At 34.3% G+C, this 11,886-nt stretch overlaps 2 protein-coding genes across 3 annotated transcripts; one reads left to right on the top strand and one right to left on the bottom strand.

Annotated features, from left to right (window-relative positions):
• The first annotated feature begins 1,180 nt into the window (after positions 1-1,180).
• Positions 1,181-3,860, top strand: LOC122724884 (cx9C motif-containing protein 4). Its single transcript, XM_043960834.1, has 2 exons — positions 1,181-1,617; positions 3,643-3,860. Exons 1-2 carry the CDS (start codon positions 1,532-1,534, stop codon positions 3,746-3,748), a joined length of 192 nt encoding a protein of 63 aa, XP_043816769.1. The 5' UTR covers positions 1,181-1,531; the 3' UTR covers positions 3,749-3,860.
• Positions 3,861-5,358: 1,498 nt separating this feature from the next.
• Positions 5,359-9,822, bottom strand: LOC110625092 (probable magnesium transporter NIPA4). 2 transcript variants are annotated; one of them, XM_021770625.2, is made up of 9 exons: positions 9,104-9,820; positions 8,280-8,336; positions 8,049-8,139; positions 7,809-7,969; positions 7,589-7,716; positions 7,355-7,492; positions 6,602-6,694; positions 5,949-6,054; positions 5,359-5,744 (listed from the first exon to the last, which is right to left on the bottom strand). In XM_021770625.2, exons 1-9 carry the CDS (start codon positions 9,258-9,260, stop codon positions 5,641-5,643), a joined length of 1,035 nt encoding a protein of 344 aa, XP_021626317.1. In that variant the 5' UTR covers positions 9,261-9,820; the 3' UTR covers positions 5,359-5,640. The 2 variants fall into 2 exon arrangements, with proteins under 2 accessions (XP_021626317.1, XP_021626318.2); XM_021770626.2 differs by lacking the exons at positions 5,359-5,744; positions 5,949-6,054 and adding an exon at positions 6,061-6,174 and having other exon boundaries at positions 9,104-9,822.
• Positions 9,823-11,886: the final 2,064 nt, after the last annotated feature.

Below are 11,886 nucleotides of genomic sequence, written 5' to 3'. Positions count from 1 at the left end.
AATAACCATCGTAGAAGCGAAAGGGCAACTGATAACATATAAAAAAAGGACTCATTAAGATCATAACACGTATATATGTGATTCAAAAGGCGCATGCATGCATGCGAAACTTTTCATCTGGTTGGACCGGGCAGTAGGAAGCCCTGACCTATTGAGTATAAAGAATTAGACCACCGACACTCCTGAGTTTACCAAAACTCGGAGCAGACAAACCAACCTCCTCAAAACCCAGAAAAGATGGGCAAACCTCTTCAAACCTCATACTATAATAGAGCTTTGAACGCAGACGTGGCCGACCTCAGTAATCGAAATAAACTAACCTCCATATAGGTCGGATAAACCAGGCACGACTTGATAAAGTCAGAGTAAGGATGCCAACCTTCCATACACTGGTCGTCTCCTTGGTACGGCACATGGTACGGCACAAGAATCATAAATGCGCATGTCAAATTTATGAATTGGCTAGCTCTGCATTTATTGTCTTATCGTCCATCATTAATGTGCTGTCTGACACACCTGCCCAAAAGCATCCCTAAGCAGTATGATGGGAACACGATACCAGGGGTGTCAGCTATTAGAGGTATATATATCACTAGCTTAATCCAAAAATGGGGTCTCTTCTTCTTCTCCGAAGGAGAAGAAGAGAAAATCCTCTCTCTCACTGGTAGGACTGGCTTCTCTCCTCTCTCAAGCTCTTAGAAGCTCTCTCTCTCTCCCAGAGACTAACTCATCGAAAGTTAATCTATCTCTCCCTCTAAAACTCTCACGGAAGAACTCTCAAAATACATGCTCTCCAAAAATTCTTTTTAAATCCTTTATTATCTCTTGGACGTCTTTTCTATCTTACAGATTCCTTCCTCAAAATTAGATATAAAGGGACCTGACAAAATCAATCATGAATCAATTATCAACCCATTAAATCGAATCATCGCTCAAATATCTGCATCTAGACAGTCCGTTGAATCTCTCGCTTCATTAAGAAGCAATAAATTATTAAGTTAAGAAAGAAAAAAAAAGGTACATGAGACTAAGAAAGACTACTCTGTGAAGGCAACAAGCTTCTCGAAGACCCTCGTGCCAAAGCAAAGATGCTAGCTTGACATTGTTTCTGAATATTATTAATGGGTTTCGTGTTTCCATTCTGGAGAGAGATAACAGAGCTAGAGATGGAAACTATATGACAGGAGACCTGCATCAAATATAAGCTACTGCTCAGTTCAATTCAATTCAAAATTGAGGGTGAAATTTATAAATTAAGTCAAACATCCTCTGAACAGGGATATTATTAGGCATGGGCACTCTCATCTTCCATGGAATTAAGCTTATCAAATCTAAAATTTGAATATAACTAGAATTAAATGAAAAAGGTTAAAATTAAAATCCGTTAGATCCATGTGAATAAAGAGACCTCTAAAATAAATAAATAAATAAATATAGGCGGTTTACAATAGCGAAATGGACGGCGCCGTTTCTTGTGCCTATTCTGACCTTTGTAGGGAGCTTCTGACTTCCGATAGAGAGAGACTGAGAAATGGCGCAACCGAGCAAAGAGCCGTGCAAGAAAGAAGCTTGCGACATTCAAGCTTGTCTCTCCAAGAACAACTTCCTCCCTCAAAAGTAATTTTTCTCTCCTTTTTTTTTTCATTTTTCAATGATATGATCTTATGATTAACGTAATTCGCATTCTAATTCTCAAAATTTTTATTCTAAAGATCAAAACAAAGATTTTTTTTTTTATTCACTGAATTCGTGTTGGGTTAGCAAAATATGATTCAACCCATTTCTATTGCTTTGATGGATGCGCATGTATCGAGCGGTTTAGCAGCTTTTTGCTTATCATTTTTCAAGGGATTTTCTCAGTTAATAAATGAATATCTGTATTGAATAAGGAGATACACTGGTAAAAGCTCTCTCTGTTTTTATTTTAATAAGAACAATTTAATTTATGATGTACCCAAAAAAAAAAAAAAAGAAAAACAAGAGGAAACATCAAGTTGATGTTATAAAAGAAAAATAAACAAAGAGAACTTGTTGGGATGGATTATGCCTGAAATTTTACTTGCATGTCAATGGGACTTGGAAGAGAGTAGGATTTTGCTTCTTGTTGCTTATGCAGGTCCAAATCCAATTGATTAATTTAATTAAAAGAAATGTAATTAGTTGTTGCAAGAGTTCGAATGTATTATGTTTGTCCATTTGTATCTTTCATTTTTCTATTACTCTTTGGCCTGGCTTCTCTTATGACAGTTGCTTCATTGCCATGGATGCTTTTCCACTTTGAGCACGAAATGCAAAGCATTATGTAGTAGCAAAAAAGGAATCAAAGCATATTTAGGCATTTTGATTCATTTATGGATCTTACTGGAAATATTAGTAACTACTAGTTTGGATTGGGGGGATATACCAACTTGCACCAAAGTTCAGATTTACTATTTTAGTAATTTAATCTGGAATTCCAATTTTAACCTACTTCGTCTGCTGGTTATTAAGTTCTCTAAACAGACATGGTTATGTGCATTGAATGATGCCAATATTACTACCTGTTATGATGGATTTATTGACCAAAGGCAGAGGGTGCAGATGATCATCAGCTCATTTTTCAGTATTCACTCAGCATATTTCTTCTATCCTAAGGCATGTAATATATGGTTCAAATTGTCCATTACAATAAACTCAATACTAATGCAGAATGATTCAATGTTTGCTTCATTACGAAATTCATTAGACTTGCTTGAGCCAATCCATCATTTTCAGCATTTAGCTGTGGAACAGAATTATAGCCGTGAGATATTCTACAGTGCATCATCTCAGTAGATGATTTGGTCTCCCATGTAGATATCTCTTATTTGTTAGTTGATTTGATTGTGTGTATGCAAACAAATATGATTCCGTTGAGAAAACGCCCACTAATAGGTACTAGGTAAAAAGGGAACATTGGTTGGTACAATGGTAAAACTTTCAGCCTTGAAACTAGAATGTTGTCTTCTTGAATTTTGAGTATAGGTATTTCATGCAATTTTTTTCCACCTCTGCCTCTTTTTCTTCTTTTTTTTTTTGTTTATTTCAAGTTTCACAACACTAGCAAGTACTTATCTAGCTACTAAATGGCTTCTTGGCAATCCGATTTCATCATGAATATCATCCTCCATTTCATGTCTTTTCTTTTCCCGTCATATAATAATAGTTGTGGGTCATTGCTTCCAGCTGTTCAATCAGTTGTCATTTTCCCATATGATGCTGCTAAGTTTTCTAGTCAGCTGACGACCCACCAATATACGAGTTGATACTTGGACCAGTAGGTATGCATGATCTAGGACGTGATTAGCTGTGTTGACTAGTTACCCTAATCATGTAAGTAATTATAAAGCGAGGACTGGTATTATATGGATCGATCCCTAGGCATTTAGTTGGGTTATGTTGGTACTCTACCTTGATCTGACAACTAGTTAATGTGCTTGAATTTTTACGTGATTTCATGTCATCTTAATTGAATTTTTGTACTGCAACGTATCTCCATATCTTTAACATAATTCCTTCTGATTATAGGACGAAGATATTGTTGAGCTTTTATATCTATTGATATACATCTTCTGTCCATCTTTTTAGTTTCTGATGGTTAGCTGTTTGAAATGGTGCAAACAGGTGCCTTAAAGTCATTGAAAAACTTCAGACTTGCTGTGAGAAATGCGAGTACAAGTCAACACATTGTGGTTCTTTGTCCGGCCTTCTGAAGCAAATTTCCAAGTGAGGCTGAGAGCCTAACCTACATATCTTGCATGCAAACTAAAAGGTCAATATCTTGCTTGTTTCTATGGAATACTACAGAACCAAAACCTTGGATACAATTTCCACATTTCACATCATGGTGTACACAAATAAATTTCTTTTAGATTTCCAGGTCAAGGTATGATCTGATTTCATACCAAACGGGAAAAACTGTATACAGAAAACTATTATTCATCAGAGGTAATTGTTCAAAAAGAAAGAGCTAAAAAACTTGGTGATTAGGGGTGTAAACGAACTTAACCGAGCTGAACTTTGAAGAGCTCAAATTTGGTTTGTTGAAACTTTTTCGAGCTTGAGCTGAATTCAAACTTTATTCATTTCGAACTCGAATAGGGTATTAAAAAGTTCAAATTTGACTCGTTTAGCAAACAAGTTTAGATGAATCGAGTTTTTATCGATTTTAGTCTCGAATAATTTATAAACAGTTTAATTTATTTATATGTATAATGAGTTTTAATTTAAAATTAATAAGTTTAAAATTGAATAATTTTAATTAAAAAATATATATATATAAATTAGCTCGCAAACTTTTAAAGGAATAACTTTTAAATTTAAACGATTTGAATATCTGCAAGTTTTAAAAGTGTAATTAAATTATATAGAGTTAAATTTTTAAAAATTTAGATTTTGCTCGTGAAAATATGTACAATATTTGAGTTTAGTTATATACAATATTTAAGTTTAATTTTTTTATGATATTAACCTCAGCCTGTTTAACAAGTCTGCTCATGAACTTAGAAAAGAGTCAAGTTCACGACTCAAATACTATGGAGTTTAAGCTTATCTCGTTTACTAAATGATTCGAACTTAGCTCGTTTACAAATTGGATGAGTTCAATCAAATTTTTATCGAGTCGACTCTCGAATAACTCACAAACAGTGATTGAGGTTGAAATCGCAGTCACAATAAATCACAATCACAAGAAATGTCCATCATTGTACTTGATTCTCATTGAGATGTTTGAACTGCTGAAAGCTTCATATCATGTGAGAATAGATTCTTTAAGTATCCATTCCAATTAGTGGTTGCTTTATGATCTCTTGCAATCTTATGTTGCATTTGTTTCTGGGTTTGGCTGCTGCTCTCTTAACGATGACATGGAATCAAGATCATTGGAAGTTGATTGGAGAATCCATTTAAGTCCTTGTAAATCTTTAACAAAAATGAGAATGGTGATCAGGTTCTCTTTTCTTAAATTCCAATGGAAACATCCAGTGGCGTTAAGAATTTGATACCAAAATGAAACGAATTTATTTCACGACTGACAGGGTAAAGGCATTTTATTTCGTGGCGCAATAGTTTCCATGTAATTTGCCCATCATTCAGTGTTGGCTGGCAAAACAGAAAAATATCTTGATAAAGCATCAATTTGCAACTACTTGTGCAAATGAAGACCTCTATTTGTTGCTGTTAAAATGGGAATATATCTTGCTATGATCATTCTACCCATTGCTAAAAGGAAATTCAAGTAATCCCACAAATCTTCTTTCTCCCTTTCTATTTTCCACAGTTGCATGCACATGCCACAGAAAGGGAGACGTAAGCTTTGCAGGACACAATTTTGTTGACAAATGAAACAAAGATGCACTATATATTACCAATGTGCTCAAAATTACATTGGCCAATTCCTTCTGTATGAAGAGGGGATCGTATACAAGGAAACAGCTGAAGGCTATACTCTTCTCTGTGAAGCCAAAAAGAAACATGCAAGGGAAAAACTTCACCTTCATTTCTCTGGCTGTATCCCGAAAACGAAATTATGGGAGTACTCCCATAATATATAGGTTGATGTCAGATAGTCTCTCCCCCAAATATCAATTCCTTGGCAATTGCAGGAACAAGGTGATGAATATTTCAATTTTGAGCTGACCTTGATGACTCCTGACGTCTAAGAGGGATGCCTTCAACACCGTAGCCATCATCATCTGTGTGCTTAGGGAGTCGCACAGGCAAAGACCCTGCATCTCATTTCAAAAACATAAATCTCGATTAAGAATTACACGAACATGAATTCACTTCGGTTATGGCAGGCAGGAATCCAGTCAACATGTTACAAATGCATGTGGGTATAAAATGAAGAGTGACAACTTGGTGAACAATGAAGCTATTGCAGATTAATAACAGTGGTAATAACATTAATTATGATGGCTGACAAACCATACCATCAGCCATATCCTTAGTTTTGTGAAGAAGAAAGGTTCCTGAGAGAATAGTCACGAACCCACACATTTCTGTGACAATCTGAGTTGGACTCTGCCTATCCCAATCCTGAGAAAAAAATCAAACTTGATGATTAGTTGTGGGGGGGGGGGGGTAAAGGAAAGAAAGAAAGCAGACCAGACTGTACAAGCCAAAAACATAATGAATCAAACTGAAAATGGCATGGTCCAATAATAAACTAAAACATATAAAAAAAATTTGCAAAATACTAAGCTTCAGATCAAAAAGCCCAAGTAATAACATGAATTATTGCCACATTCTATTCTGTAAAGCCTAGATCACTCATTCAAAGACAGGTTAAGGGTTCTGGGACTAAGAGCCAATGATAGCATGCTTTAAAATGGCACGGAACAGAACTTCAAACAGGGTTCATATTAAAAATCCAAAAGCACCTAAACCTGATGGAGGTCCTAAGTCCTAACTGGAAACACCAAATATATCATCTCATAAGACTGCTTTGCAAATCATTTATATGTTTACTTTTTTCCTTCAGGCATTTTCTCTGGATTCTTTTCAGAATGTAAATGAATCAGGCAATTTTAACATAACTCATCATTCAGATCAAGGTGACTGTATCAGTTGGCAGAAAATTTACCTTGAACATTATAACACTAGCCAGAATGGTGAGAGACGTGAACATAACATAGTATATGGGAGATACAACAGCAGTGTTAAATGTATCAAGTGCCTGCAGGAGCAAAACCAAAAGAAAAAAATTAAACAGAACACTAACAATAGAAGTTGTAAGAAGTGCATAGTTCAGAGGTTTCTTGTCAGGAAAAGAAAAAAAATGAACAGCAGTCCAATACAAAGATTCATTCAGTACTGTGTAGATTTAGGTAAGATAAACCATCCTAAAACCCAAGAAGAAACAATGCACATTAGATGCTATATGACAGTGTATATAATGTCACACTTCAAAGCTTCTCCTTTTTATTCTCTTTCATTTAATTTTCAGCAACTCTGTACTCATCCATCCCTTTGATGTTAAAATGAATGAGACTATAAATTGCACAAAAGAGGAAAGGAATAGAACCTATAGAAGGAACCAAATAAGCTGTTTCTACACTTCAGAAATGCCTACAATTTCCTTATGTCCACAGTCCACAACAAATTATAAGATAAAGTACAAAAATGTAGCCTGCATTTTTCTTGTCACCGTAGTTCTAGCATTAAAAGGAAAATTTATGAAGAGAAATTTTGAGCATAAAGAGTGGAGGACACGAAAAATGAAGAATGCAAAATATGATCAAAGTCAACTAGTCAAATAGATCGAGATATCCAAGTAAATAAACATGGTCATCAAAATCTAAAAATTATTAGAAGCACATATAAGAATGATAGTTACCTTGTTCAAATAATTCATTTGGGTAAGCACACAAGTAATTACAACTAAAGTGAACGCCCATGTTTGGGGATATATTAGCTGATTCATCCCTGACAATGTCAACTTCAATGCAATTCCAAGTGCTTTAACACTCATAACCTGTCAAACAACAAATTTTGAATGAAAAATATACAGAGAAGGAAGAATACATACAAACTAAACTGAAGAAATAGTGAACCACATAACAGAACATACCGACAAAGAGCCAACAAGAGAACAAACTCCTATGTAAACCATTATATGTGTCTGGCCGTAGTCAGGGATATAGTGGAATATAAGTATAAATACAGCAGTTATGACCAAGGCCGCATAGAACAGAAAAGCTGGAAGAGGAAAAAGAGGATAACATGTTTAGTTCTTAAGTCCTTTCTTTTGTATAATGCATTGGGAGCATAAATAATATATCAACTATTACCAGGTTCCGTAGCAAGATCCCAAACTTCTATAACAGATTCAATCTCACGTTCTTGAGGAGCATGCAGAACAATTGTTGTAGAACCCACAACACAAAGAACACAACCAAGAATTCCAAAAATGTGTAGCTTCTCATTCAAAATAATATGTGCAAGAACAGCACTGCAAAGAAACAAAACGATCAGAACTCAACACCAGGATAACAGACTTAAACATTAGATGATGATGTGATCTATCATACCTGATAATAATGCTCAAAGCACCAAGAGGTGTGACTAATATAGCAGGTGCAAAAGCATAGGCAGCAAAATTAGCAATTTCCCCAACAATCACTGTTAAAATGACAACCAAGCATCAGTATGACTCCTTCTTAGCAAAAGTATCCAAGAAAATTAAGTGGATGAACAGAAAAGAAAGAGAGAGAGAGAGAGAGAGAATGAAATTGCAAAGTAAAACCAATAGTAAAACTCACTTGTTATCATGCCCACCCACCAAAGTGGTTCATACAAGTAAGAATAACCTCCACTCCCTGCAAATTGTTTTGAACAAAACTAAATTTCAGTGAAATTCCCGTAAATCATAGTCAAATAATGTTAAGAAAAGACAATAGTAAGCAAACAATAAATGTAAACGGTGGCTAACTTGTCCCCTTAGCTTCTATGGATAACAACAAATTCAAACATGCAAAAACCTGTTCAACTTCTCCGAGAAAGGAAATAATAAAAAGACTTGTATTTGTATAGCAACACTGCAAAAAACTACATTTGAATTTGATAAATCCAGTAGCTAAGAGATTTTTAGCTGCTATTGATGTGATGTGGACACAAATTTTTATACTTAACCTCGTTTATCAGGAAACTAAAATCATCATGAAAGTGCCAGCATTAGAAAGTAGAATACCTTAAACAAACATGAGTACTCTCTAAACACCTATTACTAAGATTAGATGTGGATCTTCCTAGATCAGAAACCTAACCTCACCTGACTAAAGTGAAGCAAAGTCAAAATTCCCACTTTTGCATTACATTCTTTTAAGCATAGCATAATCATACCAACAATAAAGCAAGAACATAGTTTATATTGGTCACTCAACCCAAAATTTCAAGGATCTATTGAAAACCAACCTCCAAATGAAAAGAATTTTCACATTTTCCATCAACAGATAACAGCAACATAGATCCAAAACTAATGATATCATTATCAAATGGACAGAGATCCATATAAAACAAGTAACTCAATACATCAAAATTTTCCATAATTGACAAATGACCTGTGATTATACGACAAAGTAAATACCTGCCCTAATACCAGAGGCACCAGCTTTCTTCAATCCCTTCTTCTTGACAATGAAGCTGGCACCGATAAAGAAGCTCGAAGATAGAGCCAAGACCAACCCCTTGATATTATCAGAGGACATACCCTTGTAGGAGTCTCTCCAGCTCTGTGTCGCCATCGCTGTAACTAACTAACAGCACCCACAAAATCCCTCCAAGTTTTCAATGGTTCACCCGAATATCAAAAAACCACCATATCTGCACAGATTCTCAACTCAGCATCAACTTCAAAAGGATGAACTCACAAAAAATGACGAAGACCCAAGTTTCAAGATGCAATTTTCAAGTGAGTAGCCGGCAATATACAGAATTAGAAGGAAGACCCAACTCAGTTTGAAGTCGATTTCATACAAAATTCCAAGTTTTGTGAGGTGGGTAAGTCAAAATGAGTGGTATATGGTGATATTGACTGGACTTAGACTCGGAAATGAGGTGTAAGAAGATTGGATCTAAGAATGGCAGGGAAAAGGAAGAGAGAAGAAAATGAAGATTGTACAGAGCTTAAAGAAGAGAGAAAAAAAACACAGTAGAGAGAGAGAGAAAGCTGTGAGATTGCTTAGGTTGGAAGAAGAGAGAAAGAAGAAGCGGTTCTTAATAAGTTTTACCAGAATAAGGACTCTTCTCCGACTCAAGGTTGATGAATGAAACATGAGTCATACACTCCATCTTTTTGTTTCTCATTTTACTTATTTTTCCTCTTTCTTTTTTAATTATTTACTCATTATCCATGGTTTTAACTATGCTTTTTCCTTTTATTTTTTTTTTTCATAAAAAACAACCTTCACCCACTGTTTTAGAATTTTTTTTTCCTTTTTTTAAAATTTCAAATATTTACCAATTAAAATTATTTCAGTCTAAGTATAAAAAATAGCAAAATCTTCATAATTAGAAGGGAAAAGGTTACTTCTTATTACGTATTACCTTAATTACTGAAACTCGATGGTAAATTAAAAAAAAACAAAGCTAAATTATATTTTAGCTTTTGAAATTTTTATAAAAAAATAAAAATATTTAAATTTCTAACCTCAGATAATGAAATATAAATACTTATTACCAATAATATTTATGTCTTAAAATGCCATAAAATGACTTACATATAATTTTTAATAGTATAAACAATGAGTTTTAGAAGGGAAACAAAGACAAACTTCAATTGCATCAAGTAGCTATGTAAACATAGTCAAATAAATTTTGATATAAGTTAGCTAGCACTCATAGTATCCATCTTATATCAGTCTCAAAATGATTGAATTGATAGGAATGTCATTTCAAGTTTGCCATTAGAGGTGGATAGAAAGGGCTAACAGAGGATTGGCTAGGTTTTCATGGAAAAGATGGGAAAATTTTCAAATTGAACAAGTAAGAAAGGCAGTGACAACGTATTATAGTTGTTGAGATTATAATACGTTTATAAAAAATCAATAATTATTGAGATCGTAATACGTGTATACATGATTTAAAATAGGTGATTTAATTTTTTCGTCTGATCTAATCAGACCGAAAAAAGGACGATCTATAAGCAATCAAAGATCAAACCATTAGCATTCTTGACCTCTCTAATCTTCGGAACGAACGAGACCACCTCTTTACTACTCGTATCACATACTACAAATAAATATAAAATCCATCTATTCTCGTGAAAGTCGTGTAGACCAGACACACCTTACAAAATTAGAGCAAGTCACTTGATCTTCATGCGTCGGCTCTCTCTAGCCCACTCCGATACACTAAATACGCTTGCAGAATAACTGGTGCACTTGCCAAAAAATATGAACTTAAAAAGCTCAATATTAATTGCAGAAGGGAAAGCTGGTTCAAATAGATAGCTCTCATATCTCTTAAACTCTGGTGTGGATTGATGCTCTCTAAAATAAAAGAGTTTTCTAAAAGTGGAGACTCTATTTATGATACATCAATCAAAGAACCATGCATATAGAAGCTCTCCTTTCTCCCAGAACTAAGACTCGAAAGGAATAAATCTCCCTTTTATACTCACGAAAGAATTCTCAAAATAAAAATTATCAAGAAAATTTTGAAAATGTTTTAACATTTCATTTCCTTTTATTTTATCTTTATATTATAAAACTTCAAATAACATTTAATTTAACTCGAATATTGGAGGGCGTCAACAGGGAGTATTCCGATAGATCCCAATTATTTTTCTTATTTTGCAGACTCTCTCTCAAAATTAAGTACGGAAAAATTTAATGAAATTAATTTTAAATCATTGAACCATCATAACAAACCGGTGTTAAAATATTAGATTCCGCTAGATATTAGAGAAAATAAAAGTTTTAAGGAAATTGGCCCTTCCCATTGTGGCATTGGCTTCATCAATGGGGGACAAAGGCTTATTTAATTATTAATTTTTCATGGTTCTAATAGTGTTTGGTTATTTTCTTTAGGTCTCGTCGTCTGGGTTTGATTTGTCACTGCTTTCTTCCTCCCAATTGTTGATTTTAACTTGGATGATCACCATCATCGTCGTCTTCTTCACACGTATATGCAAATAATTTAAAAAAATATATATTTTTTTAAATAAAAAGTTGTGCATGTATTACTTAGGCTTAGTTTATCCATGCAAGTACACAAATATATTGCTAATAAATACAGATAAGGATACTTCCAAAATTCCCAAGACTTTAAAGATAAGAACTCCCCTGAATGACAAAATTTTCATGCTGAATGCATGTAGAGCACTACAAGTTTTTTCTTCAAAAGAGACAACGACACACAGCATTATGC

The sequence above is a fragment of the Manihot esculenta genome, chromosome 10 (assembly GCF_001659605.2).
Source record: "Manihot esculenta cultivar AM560-2 chromosome 10, M.esculenta_v8, whole genome shotgun sequence".
In the NCBI taxonomy this organism is placed as follows: Eukaryota; Viridiplantae; Streptophyta; class Magnoliopsida; order Malpighiales; family Euphorbiaceae; genus Manihot; species Manihot esculenta.
This window is presented reverse-complemented; position numbering and strand designations above follow the sequence as displayed.